The sequence below is a fragment of the Ornithorhynchus anatinus genome, chromosome 12 (genome assembly GCF_004115215.2).
Source record: "Ornithorhynchus anatinus isolate Pmale09 chromosome 12, mOrnAna1.pri.v4, whole genome shotgun sequence".
Lineage (NCBI taxonomy): Eukaryota > Metazoa > Chordata > Mammalia > Monotremata > Ornithorhynchidae > Ornithorhynchus > Ornithorhynchus anatinus.
This window is the reverse complement of record NC_041739.1, coordinates 25,050,628-25,076,571: the sequence shown is the minus strand read 5'-3', so window position 1 is coordinate 25,076,571 and position 25,944 is coordinate 25,050,628. Positions and strand designations below refer to the sequence as shown.

The 25,944-nt window shown below is 43.2% G+C and overlaps 1 protein-coding gene across 3 annotated transcripts in view; it reads left to right on the top strand.

Annotated features, from left to right (window-relative positions):
• The window catches only part of SMAD1 (SMAD family member 1), a 66,904-nt gene extending 41,613 nt beyond the window's left edge, over nt 1-25,291 (top strand). The window contains exons 3-7 of one of the 3 annotated variants that reach the window (XM_029077000.1): nt 9,063-9,320; nt 12,317-12,433; nt 16,294-16,513; nt 22,401-22,659; nt 23,902-25,291. In XM_029077000.1, the coding sequence (XP_028932833.1) occupies nt 9,063-9,320; nt 12,317-12,433; nt 16,294-16,513; nt 22,401-22,659; nt 23,902-24,045 (998 nt within the window). In that variant the 3' untranslated portion in view covers nt 24,046-25,291. Of the gene's footprint in view, nt 1-9,062; nt 9,321-12,316; nt 12,434-16,293; nt 16,516-22,400; nt 22,660-23,901 lie in introns of all 3 variants that reach the window. The other 2 variants (XM_029077001.2, XM_029077002.2) reach the window with 2 other exon arrangements.
• Nucleotides 25,292-25,944: the final 653 nt, after the last annotated feature.

The window sequence follows — 25,944 nt, the reverse complement described above, 5'->3', positions numbered from 1 at the left end:
GTGGCATGGCAGAGTGGATTACTGCTTCTGCCTGGATCCCAGAAGAGCTTTTGGGTGGAGTTTGTTCTGCTCTGAGCCCGACTTGTCCATTTGCTGAAAAGCTGCTCACGCTATAACTCTGCAGCTGAAGGAATGGTCTTGAAAACAGCATCTTCAGCCTTCCATTTTGTGTATATATACATTCTAAGCCTCCATTACATTCTGACCTTTTGTTCAACTTAGTCTTTGTCACTTCATTTAAGAACTACTTGATTTGAAGAGCAGCATGGCCTAGTAGAAGGAACACAAGGCCGGGCGTCAGAGAGCTTGGGTTCCAACTCAGGCTCTGCCACTCATCTGCTGTGTGAACTTGGGCACTTACCTTCTCTGTGACTCAGTTCCCTCATCTACAAAACGGGGATCCAATACTTGTTCTTCCTCCTACTTGGACTGGTAGACCCATGTGGGGACCTGATTAATTTGTATCTACCCCAGCACTTACTACACAGTTCTTGGCACATAGTAACCACTTAACAAAAACCACAATTATCATTATTATAATTTTCTATGGTATTGTTACGCACTTTCTATGTGTCAGGCACTGTACTTAGCACTGGGCACTGTAGAATTTAGCGCCTTGGAGAGGCTCACTGAACATCTTCCGTAAGGTTATGGCAGTGTGTTAATTCTGCCACCCAGAGTGGTGGAGAGATTTGGTCAGTGTGAATGTCTTTGCATTAATAAGCAAAATGTGACACTGTTAGCCAGAAGGGGAGAGGGCATCCTTCTTTTTTCTTTAAGTATTCCTCTATTCAGTAGGACATACACTAAACAGGTGGGATAATACCAAAGACTTTAGCTCCCAAGCAAACACCCGAGAATTTTGAGTCATTACATTCTTACCCAGATCTTGTGGTCATCCTGAAAGTTTGTAATACTGGAAACCCAATGAAGGAAAGCTGGAATTATTCTGGGAACAAAGATGCAGTAGAAGGCAAAATAATGATGTCAGAACATGTAGAACTCGCTTAAAATTGTTCTGTTTAAAAGCAGTCTGACCTCTGAGTGCTGAGCTGGCTGGAGAGGGTCCCATTGGGATTAGGAATTAGGGAAGGAAGATTAGGGAAGGTCCTTGAGCTAAATCAGGGCCTTTCCTGAACTTCTATGGCAGCAGAACAATAATAATAGTAGTGTTTGTTAAATACTTTGTGCTGAGTACCGTACTAAGTGCAGTGATAGATACAAGGTAATTAGGCTGGATGCAATCCATTCATCAGTGGTATTTATTTAGCGTGTACTGTACACAAAACATTGTACTAAGCACTTGGGAGAATACAGTACAACAGTGTTGGTAGATACAAGGAGCTCACAGTCTTTGTCCCATATTGAGCTCATAACCTAAGTTGAGAGAATAACGGGGGTTTTTTCCCCCCATTTTACTGACGAGGAAACTGAAGCACAGAGAAGCAAAGTTATTTTTTCAGTGTCACACAGCAGGCAAGTGGTAGGGTTAGAATTAGAACCCAGGCCTCCTCACTCCCAAACCCATGCTCATGCCACTAGACCAAGCCCTATTGACTGTTTTATTTTGTTTTTTTCCAGTGTTGTTGTGTGGGATTTTTGCAGTGCACAACAATGTTCTAAACCTTTGGGAAAATCCAGTAAAATAATGGTCCCTGCCTTGAGAAACTGATGGAACTAGGCTAGAGGCTTAACAGTAGATCTCAGTAGCAAGCTCTTCTAGTAGTAGACAAGGCTCAACAGAGATTGACTTAATTCTCAAGCAAAATTACAACTGTCAGACCTTCTTTGCCTTTGGCTCATCTGTTTGTTTTAAACTCCATTTTGTGTTTGATTAGTAAGCAAAGCCTAGGTGTAATTAGCACCCTTGATTTTTTTTCCACTCTTCGTTGGTGCATTTGTTGAGCCTAATTTTAGGTTAGGTAGGTGACTGCCAACTCTGATTTTATTTGCGATTTATTAAACTCCGAAGTGTGCATTTGGATATACTTTTTATTTTCAACACACCAGACATCTCAGCTGTCTTGGATGGGACGTCTGGAATGTTTGTTTTGAGTGAATCTGTGTTCAGACAACCAGACTGCTAGATGGTGGTGGTGGTGGTTGACCCTTTGTGCTTGTCACATGTGACTTCAAAGCCTGTTAAATCAATCAACTGGAAAAAAGAAACCCATAAGGCTCTTGTTTCTGAGAGAAATCTGCTTGCCTAGCTTCCTTTGTAGCTGAAAGTACTACGCAGGCAAGTAGCAGATAGGTGGGTGGTTTTCTGTTTTCTGTTTTTTTTTTTTGTGGAAGGAAGGGGCAGGATAGGTGGAATTTCTAGTGTTTAATGCAAAATATTCAACCTTCCCCTTCCCCCTCAAAAAGCAGGAATTAGCCAGTGAATATTGGAATCACTTCTAGCTGGGTCCACTAAGACTAGTCTTGGGTGAAGTAATTCTATTATGTTTAAATATACTTCTCTGGTTCTTGTTTAATTCATCTGCTGGGATGGCAGGTCAGTCTGAATCAGCTACAGGAGAGGAGAGAGTTCTGGAGAATAAAAGACGGAACGTCCTGTAACTTGAAAAAGCCTACGTGAACCCGGATGGTCCAGATACCATCTTAATGACTGAATTAATTAGACACAATCCTAGTTTAGATGGTTTAAATACTCTGGTTTCTGGCAACATGTCCTGTGGTTAGAGTAAAAATATTTAGGTTGGCCTAACAAAATTCTTTTATTAAATATAATTGCTTATTTAATCCTCATAGTAATCCTTACAAGAAAAATCAAGTACACATGACATTGCTTTGTTGCCTCTTCAAATGCAAAATGGTTCTCCAAGAGGTTTGTCATTTTTCTTAGCCTTTGTTAGAAAACAGTGGAACAAAATCCTTCCTGAACAATGGTCTGTCTTGTTCGGTGGACTTGGTTTTGATCATCGCATTCTCTGGGTGAATCTGAGATCTGACCAGTTCTCTTCTGCAAGAGGAAGAAGCCTTTAAGTACTTTTGCTGCAGGATGTGGGGGAGGAGGGGAAGAAGCGTGGTGCCTGTTGCTTTTGCAGAGGTGCTGATGGTTTGCACTGAGCCATCCACACCCTTACTCAGTCTCCCTGTGCCCCGTGGCATCGTGAGGTGGTTGATAGAGAAAATGGGTGCAGTCTGTGGTCAAAGAACAGACAGTCACTGAGATGCCAGCAGCAGCAGACACATCTGTGCTTTCACCCACTTCGCATGCTTTCATCGAATATGATATTATGTAGGCTGTGGTAAGGGTTAGGGGAGTCTTTTCCATTTTCTTGTCGATTCCAGGAGAATGCAATTCAAACTTATCTTCTCCACACTGAGGAGCAGCATGGCCCTGTAGAAGGAGCATGGGTCTGGGGGTCAGGAGACCTGGGTTATAATCCTTGTTCTGCCACTTGCCTGCTGGGTGACTTTGGGCAAGTCCACCCACCTAACTTCTCTATTTCCTCATCTGTAAAATGGGAGTCACTTTCTTTTCTCTCTCCTACTTTGACTGTGACCTCTGTGTCGGACAGGGACTGTGTTCGACCTCCTTGTTTTGCATCTACCCCAGTGTGTAGAACGTGCTTGATTCCTAATAAATGCGTAACAAATACAATTTATGCTCACCTGAATGGCTAAGGGCCAGAAAACCTGTACTTCTGTATTTTTATGGACAAATACAAATGTGCATTAGATTCAACACACTCACACACATAGATGCACACACACACAGTGTCATCCTCACATTGAAGAAATCATATGAGCCCCAACCCAGCCTTGGGTCAAAGCAGCTGGGATGAGGGTGGGAGGAACGCTGTTGGTACTGAGAATGAATCCAAGTATGGACAGGAAAGTTGCAGTAAAAAAGCAGTTATTCCAAATATGCAGGATTGAAGCTGTTTTGGATAATTGAGTCTTAAAATTCTGGATGACACCAGCAGTAAGCAACTAAATTTAGTGCAGCTGCTGGTCCAAGAATTAATCTGCAAGTATCTCAGATGAGAAGCAACGTGGCTTAATGGCAAGAGCACAGGTCTGTGAGTCAGAGGCCTTGGGTTCTAATCCCAGTTCTGTCACTTGTCTGCTGTGTGACCTTGAGCAAGTCTCTTAACTTCTCTGTGCCTCAGTTACTTCATCTGTAAAATAGGGATTAAGACTGAGAGCTCCATGTAGGACAGGAACTGTATCCAATTTGATTATCTCTTGTCTACCCTTGTGCTTAGAACAGTGCCTAGCACTTAATCAGCACTTAAAAATGTCAATTTTTTTTTTAAAAAGCAAGAAACAGAATCTCAGGATCAGCATCTTGCCACTTGGGATTGCTCGGGTGGGTCCCTTAAACTTAAATGACTTTTTTAATCGGAGGGTCATTCTAAGTGTGGTTAATTAGTTTTCTGAATACGGGGGACTAAGTCCATGAATATTTACAGTAGCTGAAATTGGCCTTTGTAGTTTTGTTCCAGAATTCCTCTTCTTTTCCAATCGTCCTTCTTTTATTTTCCTTTACCCAACCTTTGGATCTTGATAGCAAATTCTACAACATTAATTTAAGACAATACCCATTTATGTTCATATTAAAAGCTGACTGTTAGCAATTGAAATAAGACGCAAAATTAAAAAGCAGCTGTGCAGCTGAAAAGTGTAACTTATAACCAGCTGGCACTAAAGGGGCATTGGGAGGAGATGCGTAGCCTTTGGTAAAATAAAATGCCTTTTCCGTGACCAAGGCTGTCATCAGCAATAGAGTTAAATTTTGATAAGTTAACATCGCTCTCTTGAAGAAAAAAATTATTCTTTCTGCAGTCCAAGAAAGGAGAGTAGGTGTTACTTTGGACCTTAGCAATCAATCAACTGTATTTATTGAGAGCTTACTGTATGCAATGTGCAGATCAGTCAGTCCATCTTATTAATCGAGCACTTAATGTGTGCAGAGCACCGTACTAAGCTCTTGAGAGAGTACAATAAACAGACACAGTCCCTGCCCACAATGAGCTTACAGTTTAGGGATGGAGACAGACATTAATATAAATAAATTACAGGTATGTACATAAGTGCTGTGGGGCTGGGAGGGGGAATGAATAAAGAGAGCAAGGTAGGGTGACACAGAAGGGAGTGGGAGAAGAGGAAAAGAGGGCTTAGTCAGGGAAGACCTTTTGGAGGAGTTGTGTCTTCCATAAGGTTTGGAAGAGAGGAGAGTATGTCAGTTATGAGGTGTGGGGGGTGAGGGAGAGGGGTCCCAAGGCCAGAGGCAGGACATGGGCGAGAGGTTGGCTGTGAGATGGAAGAAATCGAGATCGACCACCAAGATCCTAGTCTCTGTTCTGGTCTTTTCTCAACTGAAATTTTCGGAGGTTCTCCATTCCATCCCACATCCATCCCTCCTTCATCTGAGCAGCTATTATGGACTGATCATTTCACTTGTCTCACACCAGATTTCCAGGCTCAGCCAGGTCCTCCATCCTGGGTTCTCCATCTATCTCCCTGTTTGCCTCCTAGTCCTTTCGCTTCTATTAATTGATCTTTTAGCCTTTGCTGTTCCAGCCCCAGAGACTAAGGTCCTATTTTTTCCATCTCATTACCTTTCTTTGCTGCAACCCAACTTTTGGGAACAAATCTAATTTCTTACAGGCTGGGGGATCTGAAAGGGAATTGTGTTTTGTCTCATGTACTCCAATCATTTTCCCCAGGGCGTTACAAATAGGAGGCACTCAATACAGTAGTAGGCGTGCAAATAATAGGCACTCATTGATTGCTTTTGGAGTACTATATGACAAATCAGAAAAAGGAAAATGATTATTAATTGCTCATCTCCAAGCCACTGAAAGGAAGGGAAGACACTCTCCCAATTCCTGTGTTTTTGTTAGCGAATAAGCCTAAATAATAGATTTCTTCCACCTTGCTCAGAGGATCAGTTATTTGGACACTAACTGGAGTTTATGAACCTTTGCTAGTCTTCACTTTTGCTGAAACCTGAGGGACATTTTTCTGGTCCTGGGCAGGAATTCTGAAGATAGAGAATTTGAGTCGGTCATCTCTAATTTCCTTGTTTCTACACCCAGAGCTACTTCAGGAGGTATTGAAGCTCTTGCAGACTGGAGAATGCAGCTCTTGCTCTGAAGCCTGTGTCTCTGTTTCCTTTTATTTCTTGGCAGGACTGGGGAAGGGAAGGAGGGAATCTTTTAGGCGACATTTTTCTGGGTAAAGACTTAATTAAACATCCGGCCAGCACTTTTTTTTAAAAAAAAAAAACGCTATAAATTCCATGACTTCCCTTGATGTCATGAAGGCCATTGTGAAAAATAAAGGTAAGGGTGGAAATAGAGGTTTTGAACTTTAAAATTAATGTGTTAACTTTGCTGCTTTTGCCACCCAATACTTAGAAATCTAAGAGCAATCTTCTAGGAAAAATTTTGAAGGATTTGGACTGGGAGGTACCTGTCATAATAAAACTGACCATACCACTCTCGAAGAGCAGCAGTGCTCAAGCTACATGAGGAATATTACTGATCCTTCAATGAATAAATCTTTGAATTTGAATGGTACCTTTTTTCCAGGGGGCTCAGGGCACTTTATAGGGGTTTTTGGTGAGAACAATTCGGGGAGAAGATAGTCTTTGTTTAGTGAAGGAGATCAGAAGTGTCCGAGACTGTTTGTTTCCTATTGCCCAGAGTCACTCTGCTTCCCAAGGGCAGTTAGGGACCTTCAAGAAAGATGTTTCCTGTTTGAATTGAGGGGAAAAAAGTCTGCATTTGGTATGAAGCAGATAGTTCTTGGGAAGTCTTGGTAATGAGAACCAAGCTGAGGATCATTGTTAGACCTTCAGAAGAAATGTCTCTTGTATTGTTTAGAGTGCTCTAAAATACTAAACTAATTCAAGTATACCCACATTCAGTCAATGCTATAAAATGAATGAATTGAAAAGCTAACTTTATGGTAATCGTATGTTTCTTCCCCAATTCTTTAACACAATAGGAAGCTTATTATTGAACTCTAATTGGGAATCTGAATCTCAGATCGTTCGGTTATCTCAATATTGTGCCCAATTTTCAATTTTAGTTAATTATTCAAACTTTTAAAAACTATTTTCCAAGTTAGCCTTATTTGGGTAACCAGTCATTTGGACACAAGAATTTCGGTATTATTTTTTTTAAATGGTAAGAGTTAAGCACTTACAATGTGCTAAGCACTGTAGAGAAGCAGCGTGGCTCAGTGGAAAGAGCATGGGCTTGGGAGTCAGAGGTCATGGGTTCGAATCCCGGCTCTGCCACTTGTCAGCTGTGTGACTATGGGCAAAACACTTAACTTCTCTGTGCCTCAGTTACCTCATCTGTAAAATGGGGATTAACTGTGAGCCTCACGTGGGACAACCTGATGACCCTGTATCTACCCCAGCGCTTAGAACAATGCTCTGCACATAGTAAGCACTTAACAAATACCAACATTATTATTATTATTATTATTATTATTATTATTATTATTATTAAGCACTGGGATAGATTCAGGTTGGATGTAGTCCATGTCTCACATGGGCCGCCCAGTTTTAATCCCCATTTTACAGATGAGGTACAGAGAAGTTAAGTGACTTTCACATGGTCACATAACAGACAAGTGGCAAAGCCGTGATTAGAACCCAGTTCTTTAATATTATTGGTAATAATTGTGGTACTTATTAAGCGCTTCCTATGTGGCGGGCACCGCACTAGGCACTGGGGTGGATACAAGTAAATCGGGTTAGACACAGTCCCTGTCCCATATAGGGCTTACAGTCTCACTCCCCATTTTACAGATGAGGTAACTGAGGCACCGAGAAGTGAAGTGTCTTGCTCATGATCACATAGACAAGTGGCAGAGCTGGGATTAGAACGAATGACCTTCTGACTCCCGGGCCCATACTATATCCACTAGGCCATGCTGCTTTCTGTCATTATTTTAAGAGGTCACATTTAATTTAAAAGGAAATGTTTGATAGCCTCGTGGATAGGGAAGAAGTTCCAGGCCACCCAGAGGACACTACTGTAAAACTTTCCAAAGACCAGCTACCAAAACTGTCTTAGCCTGTGGGTCTGTACTTCTCCACTCTTTTTCTAAGTTTATAGAGGGCAGGTACAATATGTGAGGGCACTTTTTCCATTTGAAATAGCTGATTGTCCCATTCCATAAGGGTCAATCCAATATACTGCTCCAAGCAGACCTTTTTGGAGACATCCCCCCGCTATCCCAGCAACATCACCAGAGACCCCTAGCAGGCTATCGTGGTGAGGAAAGGGACAGGAAGGAAAGGGGAGCAGCCCCTCTGGGAGGAGAAGGTTATGTCATCCGTAGACACTCGCAGTTACACCTGAAAACATGCATCCTGGGGTTTTTCTTTTAGCCCCTCCACCGGAGACAGTGGCCCTTCTTTCCTTGTTTTCAGCATTCAAGAAATGGGGATGTGAGGGCTGTCAAGATTAGTGAGGCCACTTATGAGAAAAGTGCTTTGGGATTGCTAGGAAAAAAAGATTTTCTCTTTAGGTACTTATTTGACCTAAAGAGCCTTTGTGTCTGGACTCTTACCACTATTTGGGACTTCCACAGTGATCCTGCTTACTCCCTGGTCTGGCTTTTCCTCCAATCATTGGCCCCATTTTCTTTGTTTTTAAGGTGGAGCCTTAGGAGTTTTAAGGGGTATCGTCAAAGAAGATGCAGTGGGTCCTATTTTAAAATTAACCAATTCTTAAATATGCTGAAGGACTTATAAACAAGAATGCATTAGCATGTTCCACGCTTTGCTTCTTTGTCCCTCTCCGTTAGCCACTCCTGGACAAAATAGAGAAAAGTTTTGGGTTTTTTTCCCTTCTATGTTCTTCCTTTCTCCTAAGCACGCCTGTACCTTTGACTTTTCAGTGGGAGGGTGATGTGGGACTTATGGGTCATGGAATGAAGGAAGGGCATAGGCTTCGATGCATTTGCAAGCTGCCGAGTTACAAGGTTCTGATCACTCTGCGTCTTTCATTGTGTGTACTTTAGCCGTGCTATAATTTGGAGCCCCTCAATATTAATATTCTCATTTTTTTTCCCTCCCTATCTAGTTCTTCCTCCAGTTCTGGTCCCAAGACACAGTGAATATAATCCTCAGCACAGCCTCCTAGCTCAGTTTCGCAACTTGGGACAAAACGAACCACACATGCCTCTCAATGCCACTTTCCCGGACTCTTTCCAGCAACCCAACAGCCACCAGTTCCCTCACTCACCCAACAGCAGCTACCCGAACTCCCCAGGGAGCAGCAGCAGTACCTATCCCCACTCACCTACCAGCTCCGATCCAGGAAGCCCCTTTCAGATGCCAGGTAAGTTGAATCCGCCTCAGATCATGAGCAAGGGGCGGGGGGAATGTTCTGGTTGTGATGCCACTCTTCTCAGGATGGCTTAGGGAAAGCTGAGCCAGTTGGCTAGTGGTTTAAAAAGAAAAAAGAAGCTTAAAATGCAGCTTTGGGTGTGAAGACATTAAGGCAATCTGAGAAAATGCCTCAGATTTCTACAGTAGACCCATTTGCTAGAATAAGCCTTTTCCCCCCTTCGTTCTAAAAGTTTTCAAAAACAACTGCATCTTTATGGGAGTGATCATTTTTGCGGCCTTTGGTCCTAGTGTGGAACATATGATTATATTTGTGTGTGTATATATGCAGATCTTTATATAATTAATTCATTAATTATGGTATTTAAGACCTTACTATGTGCCAGCCACTGTACTAACTGCTGGGGTGGTTACAGCAAATTGGTGTGGACCCAGTCCCTTGTCCCAAGTAGGGCTCACAGTCTCAGGCCCCATTTTACAGATGAGGTAACTGAGGCACAGAGAAGTTAAGTGATTTGCCCAAAGTCACGCAGCAAACAAGTATATGCTCATATGTGGTAGATATTTTGTCTTATGAGGAGCACAGCTTTGCTCCTCCTCTTAACACAGGAAAGACACCCAATCGTGAGTTCAGCATTAGGTTACGGTTCTACAGAAGAAAGATGCTTCCCTGGGGATTATACCATCACTGTGTGATTAAATTTATTCAAATGGTGATGTAACCCCAAGAAACAAATATTCTTCAGCTGAAAACTAGCTGAGCGGAGGCCCTGCAAGTGATCAGCCTGCAACTGAAGACCATGGCGCTTCCCCTCCTCCACCGTTCTCCCTTGTCGTAATCAGCCTTTAAATTCAAGGGGAATATTAAGACATAATAAAAATATTGTTTTTAATTGTGGATGGATTGTGGTTGAATAAGCAAAATATGTACAAAAACTCGAGTGATTAATGCCAAAGTTGTTTCTGCTAGTCCCTGAGAGAGAGGATTATGGACAAATAGATACACTGGATATCAATAAATATTTTCCTTTGTTGGAAAGTATTTTGAGTAATGGTGGGTGAACATTTTTCATTAAAATTGACTGGATTTACTTAATTCACCACCCGTGTTGCTATCTTAAAAATAGTCCACCGAGGTTTTCAGATAACTCTTAAACTTACGTTGGTTTTTTGTTCGTTGTTGGTATGTTGGTTTTTTTCCTGATTTGGTTTGTGTTCCTGCAAAATAGGATGGAAGGAAAAAAAATCACCGGAATGCCCAATCAGTTAAATAGATGTGTTGATTTTAGATTAGGAATTTGGGGCCGGGGGATCAAAGAGAAATGGAGACCCTTCATTTCAGATGGCAGAGCAAATTATCCAGGCTCTAGGCTCTTCCTTTAGTGAAAGAGTCTCCCAGTTCATCCCCACCAGCTGGTGTGTGAAAGTTCATTGGGTTTGGTCTCTGAGGAGGTTGACTGCCTGCATTCCTGGCTTGGAGGTAAAGCAGAGTCAGCAGTGCAGCTGCAGTGGAGAAATTGAATTAAGAGGAGCACTAGAGAGGATGAAAAAGGCATCCAGATGAGGCCCCTTTAGCCCTGACTCAGTACTTTGAATCATTGCCGTGAACACTCTCTAGACAGACACCCTTTGTTAGCACGATGTGGATGGGAGTGGGGAGAAGTGGAGAACTGGTCACGGAACCACGGAGAAATTAACCATAAGCTCTTTTTGGGCAGGGAATATGTCTGTTATATGTACTCTCCCAAGCGCTTAGTACAGTGTTCCGCACACAGTAAGCACTCGGTAAATACAGTTGATTGACTGTCTACTGGAGTGGTGGTGGTCAGAAACAGGAGACACCCTGACTGATTTGGGCCCTTTTGTCCCAGTTCCTTTGCATTCTTCTCAGATGCACTAAGACACTAGGATGTGGTGGAAGCTTCTAGAAGGTCAGTTTAATAAAATCAGGGACCTTGTTCTTCTGGTAGATTGCACTGCACACCTTCCATGTAGCATGTTGGGTTGGCTAACTCTGCTTTAGTGAGGCAAAATTATTCAAGCTCCTAAGGGTGGAACAGAAGGGTCGTGTGCAGCAGAAAACACCTTTGTTTTGAGGGCGTATAAGGGTCTTCTTTTAAAGGCCCTCCAGGGCAAACAACATCAGCGGCAATCGGAAGTTTGCATTTTTGGAAAGGTACCGAAAGGCGAAAAGCCTGAACTTTAAGAGCCCTAAGGCCAACATTTATTTGCTGTTAATCCATAATGGCTTGCACTAGTATAGAGAAGGGAATGTTCACAAGTATCTCTCTGAATCCTGGAAAATTGACAGTGGATATAAAGCTGTAGAGTAACTTCAGCAAAGCAATTTCTCAGGGGGCAGCGTGTTAATGCAACCAGGCCCCCTGAAGCCACTTATCCTCAGCAATCTGATGACATCAAGCGCTTTATCACACATTTCTGAAGTAGTAATGGGATAAATGTGGGATCTCTGCAGTTGGGCAGGCTCAATAGTGCATTTTGTTGCCTCACAGATGAGAGCAGCATGGCCTAGCGGAAAAAGCACGGGCCCAGGAATCAGAGGACCCAAATTCTAATCCCAACTCCACCACTTGTCTACTGTGTAACTTCTCTGTGCCTCAGTTTGCTCATCTGCAAAATGGAGACTCAATCCCTGTTCTCCCTCTTACTGAGAGTCTCACATCTATTCTAGTACGGTGCTTGGCACCCAGTAAGCCCTTAACAAAAACCACAATTATTATTATCTCCACACTGAATATATTCTGAATAATCATTTGGTCTTCCCCTCTCGCTTGCTTCCCCCCTTGGAAGCACTGTGGTTGTATTTAGCAAGTCTCGGACTTGGAATTTTTGTTTCCGTGGCTCAAGGTCCGTGATGGCTGTGATGAGTTGTAGAAGTTGTAGCAGGGCTCGGCTTTGAGAATTTCAAGGCTGATGACCATGTGTCCGTGCAGGAACGTTTTTAATCCTTTTTTTTTAATCCATTAGCCGATACTCCTCCTCCTGCTTACCTCCCTCCCGAGGATCCTATGACCCAGGATGGGTCGCAGCCAATGGATACGAACATGATGGCGCCTTCAATGCCCCCTGACATAAACAGAGGCGGTAAGTGGTCTTGCCCCACTACAGCTGTCTTGGGCTTGGAGGTGCTCACCGTGTTAAGTGTTGCTTCCGTTCAGGTTGGGGAAACCATTCCCATCTCTGGCGGTATCGAATACAAATACCTTTGGGAAGTTTTTCCGTAGCAAGGAGAGCAGCCTTTTAAAATAAACAAGGACAGAGCTGAGCCAGCTCGTGGGACGCAAATTCTTGTTTCCCGGCAGGCCACCTGTTGAGCTTTTAACTTGGCCCATGCTCAGCATCATCAAGCAGGAAGTGAGCCTATCATAATCAAGTGAATCTGCTGGATAGGGTGAACTGGAGGATGCAGTAGAGGAGGATTTAGAATGGGCAAGTCACTTAACTTCTCTGTGCCTCAGTTACCTCATCTGTAAAATGGAGATTAAAACTATGAGCCCCACATGGGACAATCTGATCACCTTGTAATAATGTTGTTATTTGTTAAGCACTTACTATGTGCAGAGCACTGTTGGAAGCGCTGGGGTAGATACAGGGTAATCAGGTTGTCCCACCTGAGGCTCACAGTTAATCCCCATTTTACAGATGAGGTAACTGAGGCACAGAGAAGTTAAGTGACTTGCCCACAGTCACAGCTGACAAATGGCAGAGCTGGGATTCGAACCCATGACCTCTGACTCCCAAGCCCGGGCTCTTTCCATTGAGCCACGTTGTATCCCCCTCAGCACTTAGAACAGTGCTTTGCACATAGTAAGCACTTAACAAATACCACCATCATTATTATTATTATTATTTAGAAGCTGATTTTCAAAATTTGAACATCACAGGCGAATGAATTCCTTCTAGTCTGTTCACAATATATTTCTTTTTCAAGATATGTGCCGAAGGGCCTGAGTGTTACCAACTCTTGCCCTGCCTCTGAAGTAACTGGAACAGGTGACACGACTTTTTAAAATGTCACCTACCCAGTAGTCATCACTTAAATCACTGGTTTTCATTCATGGGAAGAAGCAGCATGGCTCAGTGGAAAGAGCACGGGTTTATGAGTCAGCGGTCATGGATTCTAATCCCGGCTCTGCCACTTATCAGGTGTGTGACTTTGGGCAAGTCACTTAACTTCTCGGTGCCTCAGTTACCTCATCTGTAAAATGGGGATTAAAGCTGTGAGCCTCGTGTGGGACAACCTAATTACCTTGTATCTGCCCCAGCGCTTAGAACAGTGCTCAGCACATAGTAAGTGCTTAACAAATGCCAACATTATTACTATTATTATTTAGAATGGGACCCAACTGTTATTTTGACCCAAAGGCAACTTTCTGACAACAATGTTGGGGAAAGGGGCAGGAGCTTTAAACCACATTCATTTCCCCTACACCATTTCCTCCCTGCCTCGAGGCCAGCCACAGTTTCATTCAGTAGCCCTCAATCAATCAGTGGTATTTACTGAGTGCCTGCTGGTGCTGAGCACTGTACTGAGCGCTTCACCCGTTCTTGCTCTGGTTCTGGAGGTCACATATCTGCAGCTGCCTAGGGTTTATAGCATGGGCCTGGGGATCAGAAAGACGTGGGTTCTAATACTGGCTCTGCCACTTGTCTGCTGCGTAATCTTGGGCAAGTCACTTAACTTCTCTGGGCTCAGATTGACAGGTCCTTGTGTCATAGGAACTGCATCCAAATTGATTAGCTTGTGTCACTTACTATAATGAGTGACATATAGTAAGCACTTAAATAGGATTTTTAAAAAATTGAGAATGGAAAGAGTATAGTTATCTTTAGCCTCATTTCACAAAAGAGAAAATTGGGGTCCAGAAAGGTGGTGGCTTACCAGAGGTCACAAAACAAGCAGGTGATGGAGCCGGGATGGACCATGCTTCCTTCCCTTGTACTAGGCTGTGTGTCCAGCTCCCAATCTGAGGGAAGATTTAATGTGCAGGGCTTCAGGGGGGGAAAAAAAGACTTTCATGTCTTTTCCTTTAATTGTATCCATCACAGCTCACAGCTTCAACCCCCATTTTACACATAAGGTAACTAATACCCAGAGAAGTTGAATGACTTGCCTGGGGACACACAGCAGACATGTGGCAGAGCTGGTATTAGAACCCAGGTCCTCTGACTCCCAGGCTTGTCCTCTTTGATTCATTCAATCGTATTTATTGAGCACTTACTCTGTGCGAAGCACCTTACTAAGCACTTGGAGAGACTCCAGTGGAAAGTATTATGGAAAGTGGAAAAACTGATTCCCATATGTGTATATTTGGGAGAAAGGATCAGCAGCGAGCAGAGGGACCCGGGCACTAGAGGAAGATTACAAAACTGTGAGCCATCTATTATTGTATTACATGCTAGTTGACTAAGGTGTCTTGTCCTGTGTGGAGTAGTGTTTATTGCACATGAACATCTTTTCTAACAAACTAAGAAGCAGCATGGCCTAGTGGATAGAGCATGGGCCTGGGAGTCAGAAGGACCTGGGTTCTAATCCCAGTTCCATCTCTTGTCTGCTCTGTGACCTTGGGCAAGTCACTTCACTTCTGTGCGCCTCAGAGTCCTCATCCATGAAATGGGATGAAGACTGTGAGCCCTATGAGGGACAAGCTGATTACCTTATATCTTCCCCAGCACTTAGAACAATCCTTGGCACATAGTAAGCGTTTAACAAATACCAAGTTATTACCCCAGTGCTTAGTACAATGCCTGTCACATACTAAGCGCTTAACAAATAATAAAGGAAGAATTGGAGAAAGTGTTAAGTTTTCAGCTCAGACATTTTTGTACTTCTGAAACATTTGTTTTTAAAATGTGTATTTCCCTGCTAGCAGTCATTTTATTAACTTTTTCCCAACTAATGAAATAAAATACTTTTTTTGTAATTCAGAGTTTGTTTGTTCAACAAGAAAATACTACTTCCCTTTCCCCTGGATGTTACCAGACGCCTCTTTTTTCATTCATTTTTGAGGATTCTCTGTTTAAGGGTTCAGAACTGTACAACAGTATGCAGTGGTATATTGACTGTACTGTGCGAATTGCTTCAATTTCTGATTTGTTAATAAAAGAGCCTCCTCTATATGAACTTGCCTTAAAAACCTTTGAGTTGTAAATGCTGCGCGAGCTTGTTCTGTATGGGAGATTTGTTAGTCTTAAGAGATTTGATTTAACAAGCTGCATCCTGTCAGTGGAGTTGGGTAATTTCCATTGTTGGCCCACGCTGGGAATGGAGAGACAAAACGCACCTGCTCTGCATGACTTAAAGCAAATGTAAGGAAGTTACTATGAAATCTGTGTGCGAGAGATATGATTCATTCCGTAAGAATGGCCAGCTGACAAGATTTCTTCCTGAGTTCGAGAGCTCGGGCAAATTCGTGGCCTTGGTCATTACTGGCATCTCCTTAGGAAGGCAAAGTAACTTTGTGCTAATAATTAAAAGTTATTTCAAATGGCTTTGGAAAGGCACAGGAGTATTAATGCTTTCAACCTGGTGTTTGTTTCCTGGCACATCTCCTGCACTGATCAAGCTGTTTTTGCAGGTCTTGCTACTGCGCGTGACGTGCTGTCATTGTGGTCTGGCCTAACTCCGTATTCAGGGTGGCACCTTACACTTTGGGAGTGATCAGTGAACACGAATACATTTCTATCCCCAAAGTAAATCTGCCCTAGGATGGGGGGTGTGGGGCTCGCTTGTATTTGATATCAAATGGAACAAAAGTCCTCCAAACTAAACGGAAATTTTCTACTTTGGTCAGCATAGACAAGCTATGCTTCATTAGCAGTTACTTATCCAGAACTTCACTCCGTGATCTTAAGCCAAGCCTACACCATAGTTTACAGTTCGTAAGACTCAGACACTCATTAATTCCTCTGCCAGTTGACTATAGCCTTTTCTTCTTTGCCAGATGTTCAAGCAGTTGCTTATGAAGAGCCAAAACACTGGTGCTCCATTGTCTACTATGAGCTCAACAATCGTGTGGGTGAAGCGTTCCATGCCTCCTCCACAAGCGTGTTGGTGGATGGTTTCACCGATCCTTCTAACAACAAGAACCGGTTCTGCCTTGGCTGCTCTCGCAACGTTAACCGGAATTCCACCATTGAAAACACTAGGCGGCACATTGGCAAAGTGTGTTTCTTACTGTTCTTATCTTTTCACTCTGGCCAGTGCCCCCAGAGCAGATTTTTTGTCAATCTAGGGGCAAGGGGTTCTAGCACCCGGTCACCAGTTTTTGTGTGCTAGCTGTGATTTTTTTAAAGGCACCCGCTTGCTTCCATTGTGTGTTGCCAGGAACTTCTTTGCTTCTTTCCATTTTTTTCTGTGTGTGGTTCTCCACTCTTAATGGTATTTTAATTCACAGCAGCCGTAACTGTCCAAAGTTTCTTTCGTTGTCCGTTAGGTCTGCTTTTATATGTCGCCACAGGATAAAGCCACGTTGAAAGTAGTAACTCTGAAGTATACATTTGGTCCGTTATCTAGCAGGATTTCTACTGTGTCATCCAACTCCTACCTTTTCCCTTTTCCTTGCCTTCCCAGGCCAAGAAAGAAAAAGAAGGCCCCAATCCAGAGACATGGAGACCTAAATTTCAGTGAAAACTCAATCAATAAGTAAATTGAGTGCTTACTGAGGGCAGAGCACTGTACTAAGCGCTTGGAAGAGGACAACACAGTAATATAACGGACACATTCCTGCCCACAGTGAGCTTACAGTCTAGAAAACAGTAAAAATGTAATGGAAAGGAGAAGTGAAGCTAATTAGGTTCTGGCCTGTGTCTTTTTTGGCTAATTTCCTTCAACCGATAAATAATATTTCAGTGCCAGCTATGTACAGGGCACTGTACCAAATGCAGGGCAAGTACAATAGAAGTAGCAGACATGATCCTTGCCCTCAAAAACTTACAGTCTAGTGAGAGACAATCACTTCTGTAAATTACAGATAGAAAGCAGTAATAGAAAATAAAGATATGTACACAAATACTGTAGGGGCCGGGTGGGAAAGAACATGCTGATGTGGTAAGTGGATTTGAAATGGGGAGATTAGAAATCAATCAGGAAAGGCCTGCTGGAAAAGCTGTGAATTCAAAAGGCCTTTGAAAGTGGGGGGAAACAGTGGTCAGGTGGAGGTGAAGTGGGAAGGTGGTCCAAGCAGGGAAAAGGGTGGGAGCAAGAGGTCGGCAGTGGGCAAATTAAGAAGAGGCACACTGAGTAGGTTAGCCTGAGGAACCACAATAGGTGCTTAATAAATTGATTTGAGGAGTGAAGCATGAGCGCCAGAGGAACAAGGAAAAAGAGAAGCAGCCTGTAAGAGCTCAGCCCTTGGAATCAGGAGACCTGGTTTCCAATCCCGGTTCCATCATTTGCTTGCTGTGTGACCTTGGACAAGCCACTTAACTTCTTTGGGCCTCAGTTCCTTCAACTGCAAAATGGGGATTAAATACCTATTCTCCCTCCCCCATAGAGCATGAGCCCCATGTGGGATAGGGCTGGCCTCTGATCCGATTTTCACTGTGTCTGTCCCGGCTTTCAGTCCGGTGCTTGGGACAGAGTAACGACTCAACAACTGCCTTATTATTGCGATTATTATTATTGCTGGAGGGAGAATACTGGATGGGTGTTTGAAAGTCAATGCTCAGGAGCTTCTATTTGATGGAGAGCGGAATGAGCAACCATTGGAAGTATCTGAGGTGAGGGGAGATGTTTGCAGAACAGTGATTTTAGAAAAACACCCTGAACAGCAGAGTGAAATGTGGACTGAGTGAAATGTTGCAAGACTTGTGAAGCCCAACTAATGAAAATGGCTGTCACGTATTTCCATTTTATAAAGGAAATGCTCGTATTTCATTCAGTTTTTGTGGTAATATTAATTGGCTCAAAATAGACATCTGTGAATACTGTTGTCTTGAGCTTGTTTCTTTGATAGTCAATCTTCAAAGGCAGTAGTCAGGTGAAGCACTGAAATTGACAAGGGAATTTCCAGCCTATAATAGTGAGACTTTGCCTAGCCCTATTTAATCAATCGATTGTATTTATTAAGTGCTTACAGTGTGAGAACCTACACTAAGCACTTGGGAGAGTACAATATTACGGAGTTGGTTAGGTACGATCGCTGACTACAGTGAGCTTACAGTCTAGAGGGAGCGACAGATGTTAATATAAACAAATTATGCAAGAGGGAAAGAATTGTGTGTATGGCTGCTTTGTTGGTGCTGCCACCTCCTGCCTGCCAACTTGCTTGTAATATTCTTGAGCTTCAGGGGGAATTGATTCCCGGCTCCTTGTGGACATGGATCGTGTCTGCCATCTCTATTGTTATTGTATTTTCCTAAATGCTCAGTATAATGCCCTGCACCATTTAGCGCTCAGTAAATACCATTGCCATTAATACTGGCAGGGATGAGAGCATGAGAGGTTGCACAGTTGCACAAACCGCTAGCACGAAAATCAGTTCCTTCGTGAAGGCTCTCGGGCTCAGTGAAGTCTCAGGAATGAGGTTTGTCCATGGTTGCCGGGAGATCTTACCACTAGGAAAGGGAAACTTTTTTATTGTGACTTCTTCCGGGTACCCAGTTTGTCAAGCATTTTCCGTAAGGAAGCTTCCCTTTTGGATTTTCCCCTCCTTTTGCTTGCTAAAATGATCTCTTTTGCTCCGGAATATAATTGTGGTTGAAGGCAGCAGTCGTGAAAAACACATTCTTATACCTTCCCTTCATGAGGAGAATGTAGCATTCAGGAGTCACAGCGAAGAGACGCCATGAAGAGCAAGGAGCGAAGTGCAGGGATTTGGGTGGGACCTGTTGGGACAGGAACCTGAGAGTTGTGGCGTGAGAGGTGGAGTGTTGGCCGTTGCTAGGCATATGTGTACGATAGTCAAGAAGCGGTTGGTCGAAGCTGAGAGTTTAGAAGTTTAGAGACTTAGGGGCCAGTTCCTTTCGATTAAGAACATAAGCGGTGCCATTACTAGATCAGACTAATGGTCCTATCGACCTGGTATTCTGAGTCAGGACGGGGCAACCGGACAGTAAGAAGAGCAATATGATGGTTGCTTTCTCTGGCGTTTGGTTTTGCGGGAAGACGAGATGGCGATTAGGGAACGTAGATGGAAACTCGCCGGGCAAGTCAGTAGTATTTATGGGACGCCTACTTTGTGAAGAGCGCTGTACTAACTCCTTGCCGCGTGGCCCTGAGACCTGGGATTCTCTTCCCCTAAAACCCTCTACCCCCCTCCCCAAATCCCCTGGACTGCAATCCTCCCAACCTTCAAAGCCCTCCTAGAATCCCACCTCCAACAAGTCTCCCGAGGCTGATTGTATCGGTGTGATATATTCTATTTTTTACTCCGGATTCTTCTGCTGATTTGTAGATCTATACAGGCCTTGTGCCTCTGCTGTTCTTAAGTGTTTATAAGTATCGTACATTGCATTTAGTAGGAGCTCCAAAAATAACACGGCTACCACTACATTAGATGTAGGAAACACACAAGGAGCTTACTACAGTCCAAAGGGATAAGAATAATAATAATACCCCATTGTGGGCAGGGATTGTCTCTATTTGCGGTATTATGCTTTCCAAGCACTTAGTACAGTGTTCTGCACATGGTAAGCGCTCAATAAATACTTTTAAATTAATAAAAATAATAATTGTGGTATTTGTTAATCGTTTACTATGTGCTAGGCACTGTACTAAGTGCTAGGGGAGATACAAAGTAATTGAGTTGGTCACAGTCCCTGTCCCACATAGGACTCCCAGCCTTAATCCTCATTTTACAGATGAGGTAACTGTCTTCTCTTGCTTTATGCTGTTGAGTCATTTCGACCCATAGCGACTCCATGGACACATCTCTCCCAGAACGCCCCATCTCTGTCTGCAGTTGTTCCGGTGGGGGATCCTTAGAATTTTCTCAGTAAAAATACGGAAATGGTTTACCGTTGCCTCCTTCCGCGCAATAAATTTGAGTCTCCGCCATCAACTCCCTACTGAGAACTCACCTCCTACTGAGAACTCACCTCCTCCAAGAGGCCTTACCAGACTGAGCTTTCCTTTTCCCCACCTTCCCCTCTTCTCCTCTCCCCGCCCTTCTCCCAGCCTCCTTCCCCCCCACCTTTCCCTTTTCCCCTGCTCCCTCTGCTGCCTCTCTGCCCCCCTTCACCTCCCCTCAGCTAAGCTCCCTTCCCCCCCCACCTTTCCCTCTGCTCCTCCCCCTCTCCCTTCCCCTCCCCTCAGCACTGTGCTCCCCCTCATTTGTATATAGTTTTATTACCCTATTTTGTTAATGAGATGTCCATCCCCTTGATTCTATTTATTGCTATCTCTCCCCTGATTAGACTGTAAGCCGGTCAGTGGGCAGGGATTGTCTCTATCTGTTGCCTAATTGTACATTCCAAGCACTTAGTACAGTGCTCTGCACATAGTAAGCGCTCAATAAATACTATTGAATGAATGAACTCTCTCCCATGCTGTTGTTGCCCAGCACGAGTTTTGAGGCACAGAGAAATCAAGTGATTTGCCCAGGGTCACACGGCAGACACGTGACAGAGCTGGAATTAGAACCCAGGTCTTCCTGACTCCCAGGCCTGTGCTCTATCCAGTAGGCCGTGCTGCCTCTCTGTTGCTCCATTGCTGTTGTGCCAGCTTGGTGCCGCAAAGGCAGGACCTCTTTGCTACTCTTTTTTGAGACTGCTTTATCAAAAGTTTCATTAGAAGATAAACATTTTGAAGAATGTTCCCTGTAAAACAGGAAGCATCTAACCGTAGGAGGTGTAAAAGCCTTTGAAATGTATCTTTTCAGAGTAGCGTTTGCACACATCTGTTCATCCATAAATCTTTTGTTTTTTCATGGCTATCCTGATCCCTCATCTCCTCGGAAGGGTTTGATTATAATAATAATGACATTTATTAAGCGCTCACTCAGAGCACTAGGAAAGATTACGAGAGAAGCAGTTCAGATACAGTCACCTCCCCCGCTCCCAGTTTAACAGATGAGGAGACTGAAGCACAGATAAGTTAGGTGACTTGCCCAAGGTCATGCAAGCCAGGGCAGGGCTGCAACTAGAACTCCGGTTCCCAATTCTATCCTATGCCCTTCCCATTAAGACTTGCTGCTTTGCATTTTTGTTGAGCTACACACTTCCATTGTTAAATATAGGATGACCTGTCTAATGCCACAAGGCCCTGGAACCTGTGACCCAGCGCGGCCTGTTTAAATTCATCTACTTCAAGTCATCGTGGCACAGGTGTGGGTTTGGATCTTCCTTTTCACCCCCTGACCCCTTTTCAAGCTGGGAAAAATCATTTTCTGGTTCTCTGGAGCTCACACGAAAGTGTTTTGAAGCAGGTGGTGACTTAGTGAGATCTGTTTTCTCACCATGTGAATTATTTTTTTTTTCCATACTTTCTGGGCCAGAAAAGCTTTTCCTGAGCTAACATCTGTGCAGCTTTCCGCTGCACTTCCTTCACCTGTGCCTTTCTGGTTTCTCCTCTGTCTCTTCCTCATCTTTCTATCTCTCCCAAAAACACCTCATTTAAAATTTCCTAAGTAGCCCAGCTGCAGGCAGAGGTCTGAAAAGAACAGGGAGTAACAGGGAGGGCACGGAGTGGGTTGGAAAATATGAGGTGGGTCTTGGAAACAAATACGTGGAGAATAGGAAGTAAAATTTAAGAAGAACCTGAGTAATAGAACTGCTTCCAAACTATTGTTTGGTCATGGGAGTCATACGGATACAATTGATGTCATCAGGAAAGAACTTCATTTCCACTAGCACTGATTGCTGCTTAGCAAGGTTTGTCTGTGTAAGGGGTTTTACTGGTAATTATTTCCCAGCATAAAGCAGTGGTATCCATTGGGACATTTAAAAAAATAAATATCTGTTCTTCCTTCACTCAAAAAAGTGCCTTGCCTGGGCGAGGGGGTGTTGGGTTTATTTTTAAAAGCAAATCTAGTTGTAATTTTTCAAAGCCCAGGTCAGTGGGAGTGGCTGCCTTCGAACTCCCTAAAGATGGTGACTCTTATTTCTTTTCAGGAGTTCACCTCTACTATGTTGGAGGGGAAGTGTACGCCGAGTGCCTCAGCGACAGCAGCATCTTCGTGCAAAGTCGGAACTGCAACTATCACCACGGGTTCCACCCCACCACCGTTTGCAAGATCCCCAGCGGGTGCAGTTTGAAAATTTTTAACAACCAAGAGTTTGCCCAGTTACTGGCTCAGTCGGTGAACCACGGCTTTGAAACTGTTTATGAGCTCACGAAGATGTGCACTATCCGAATGAGTTTTGTGAAGGTAAGCGGTAGGCTCCACTCTTTTCCACTCTGCGTTTGACAAATTTTGCCCTCTTCTAAGACTATGGATCTCTTTTTAGGGTTCAGTACTGTCTTTCCCCTTCCCTTTCCCACACTCCAAGGGCAAGGAGGAGATAGTAATCATTGACTTTTTTTTTCTTACAAGAATGCCGGTGTATTGAGAGAACATCATTGGGGTTTGCTTTTTAATGGAGAAATCACATTAGACGGGCCAAGAGCAGTGGGCTGTGATGCTCCAAATTTCTCCTTGCCGTGAACGGCGGAAAGGCTGTGGTTATTTTAATAGCAATGCCAAATCTTTAGAGTTGTCTTTAGTTTTGTCGAACTAAGAGGCTCTTCCCTGTCCTCCTTTTTACCACCTCCTTTCATGACTGTCTTTAAGTGAGAACATTTGCTGGCCGTGTTTGAGGTGCTGCCTATTGTAAAGAAATCACCTATATTGTAGGGCACAACCAGGAACTTCTGTGTCTTTGTAACTGTATGATACCCCATGATCCTCCCAGTCCGCCCACTCCGGCTTTCCTGTTTTCTTGCTGCTTTACAAGAGCCTTAGCCTGAGGTTATGACGGGGCTATTTTAATGTATTTTAGTGCCGTCTCAGGGTCTTTAAATTCACATTTCTTCATGGCTTGACTTTTCAGAATTTCCTGTAGAAAAAGGTATACCCACAGCATGCTGTGGTCCTGTTACATTGGGAAACCTACACCATCCCATGTGTAATTATTCTAAACCTGGAAATCTAGGCGAGGCCATAGCCTCTGATGACCTTGTTTTCAGAATCTTCCCCAGTGGTTAAACCGGTTCTGAACTGTGTCTGTTTCTGTTTATGATGCTGGAAATTCATTTTGTGGGTCCAGATACCTTGCCTGAACTGGTTAGAGGTGATTCTTCCCACCTGTTTTGTTTCAGAACTTCATTGCTTCAACTGTATTAAGGGAGGGAGCTTTGACTTGCCTATGTTGCTTTCGTAGCTTTATTCCCTGAATTTTTGTTGCCAAAAGGAAGCATTTTAACGACAGAGAGTACTGAATTGCATGTGTATGCGGTTCCGTGTTTTTCTCTTGGACTTAGCACTTGGGGCCAAAGAGATTTTTAACTACGCGCATCACGATAGACATGGGATGATGAGAGGGCTTTTCTGCTAGGGCTCCGTGCTATTCTGAGGAACAAATGTGAGAAATTTTGCCTGTTAAACTGACGAGCATCGATATCGTGTTTTCAGGGCTGGGGAGCCGAGTATCACCGCCAGGATGTGACAAGCACTCCATGCTGGATTGAGATTCATCTGCACGGTCCTCTACAGTGGCTGGATAAAGTCCTTACTCAAATGGGTTCACCTCACAATCCTATCTCGTCTGTGTCTTAATTGGCCCCTGGCTTCTGCCTTTTGGAAACTATTGAGCCTTGCATGTACTTGAAGGATGTATGAGTCAGACACATTTATAAACTGGCAAAGGCTGGAAAAAAAAAAGAGCCTTGGTGATACTTGACCTCTGTGACCAACTGTCGGATTCTGACGGAAAACCTTTGTAACATACTGCTGGTATCAAGAACCTGTTTAGTTTACATGATAACATTCTGTTGTAAAATCGATGAAATGCAAATCTCTTGAGCAGGATTGCGGGTGACCGAGCCGAAGACAGAGCTGTAGGCAAGTGCTTCTGGCAGATTTGGCACTTAATGGTCATGTTCTGGCAACGTCCAGCATTAACTGTTAGTCTCTCTGAAGTGTGTTGTTTTTTTTTTTTATCGGGTTGAGAGTCCATGCTGACAGGGTCGTCTACCTGGACTTTTACGATTATTTTAAAATTGTTTAGTAATAGATGATCTTTTAAAAAAAATGAAATGATAATCTTGACGATAATGCATTATAATCTTTTTAAAATCATGTACTGACCATACTGCTGTCAGAACAATGTTAGATATATGCTCTTTGCTAAATGTGTATGTACAGTGTATTTGGAAGTTTAGAGTTGATTAGTTTAGAGGATTTAGGAATATCTGGGGCAGGGAGGGAAAAGCGACAACTGAAAATGTAGATTATACGGTAAACCCAGCTTTATTAGTTTCAAAAAACCAACGGAACTCTGAAATTTGCTGTATTTCCTTTTTGTGATTTTTTTTAATCCTAGTTTTAATTTTGGCATTTTTCCCTCTCCGCTTCTCCTCCTCCCCTGCTCCAAAAAGCAGTTATGCAGCTGGTTAATTCTTATAACTGTGAGAGCAAATTAATAATTCCTGCAGTCCTGAAGTGGACTGCTTGTATATTTCAAGACAAATTGTACAATGTGCTCAAATTTATTGAGCAGTGTTATGCAGTTTACATTACTGAAGTAGGCTTTAATTTTAAGTGAATTGTTTTGCCAAACCTAGTTAAATGTGTTAAATGTTTGGAGGAGTAAAAGAAAAAAAAAAAACCCTGTTTGAATCCATTTCAAACTTTTTTTAAAAAAAAATATTTTTAATTTTTTGTACTATGTTTGGTTTTATTTTACCTCTGCTAATCTTTTATATTCACTTAAGCTGTAGTACTCTGAGTACTTTTATTCCAAAACTAGTGGGTCTTCTCTACTGGAAATTTTAAATAAACCTGTCATTATTGCTTACTTTGATTATCATTTTGTTGCATCCATTCTTCTCAGTAGATTCAGGACCACCCAAATAATCCCACGGATGTGTGAAAATTCCTCCTTTATGGCAAGGGGAAACTAAGGGGTGCATTAATAAACACCAGGGGTGGAATTTTTGTCAAGGAGATAGAGCACCTCGAACAGACAAGAGCAGAGCAGACACATGTTTCAATTTTAGAGAAAGAAAACAGCGGAGGTCCAGCTGCCTTCATTATTCAAATTCAGATATCTAAGTAGCTCCTTTTCGTGAGCAGAATTAAAGCCCTTGGAAATATGAGTACGGTCCACTTTCTAGACTTGAAAATACCTGCCATGGGTGCAGAGAGCTCCCTGGACCCCAAGAATGGAAAGTGAAGATTGAGGTGAGAGTTTTGGGGAAACAACCAAATCTCCCTTCAGCTGAGAGCTGGAATGAAAACTGAAGCTCTCTCTGGGAGACGGTATGAGACCCTTCGTTGAGCCTGATAAGATGGCATTTCTGTCCAGGACTTGGAAGATAAAGGGGTGAGAAAAGTAAGTTTTGGTCCCTCATAACCCTAATCTCACCTTTTTTTCATCCCTCACTGCTAGCATAGGGTATACTTTCCAAGGGGAAAGTTGTTGGCTTTTTTTAATCCCCTTGAAAACCCTTACTG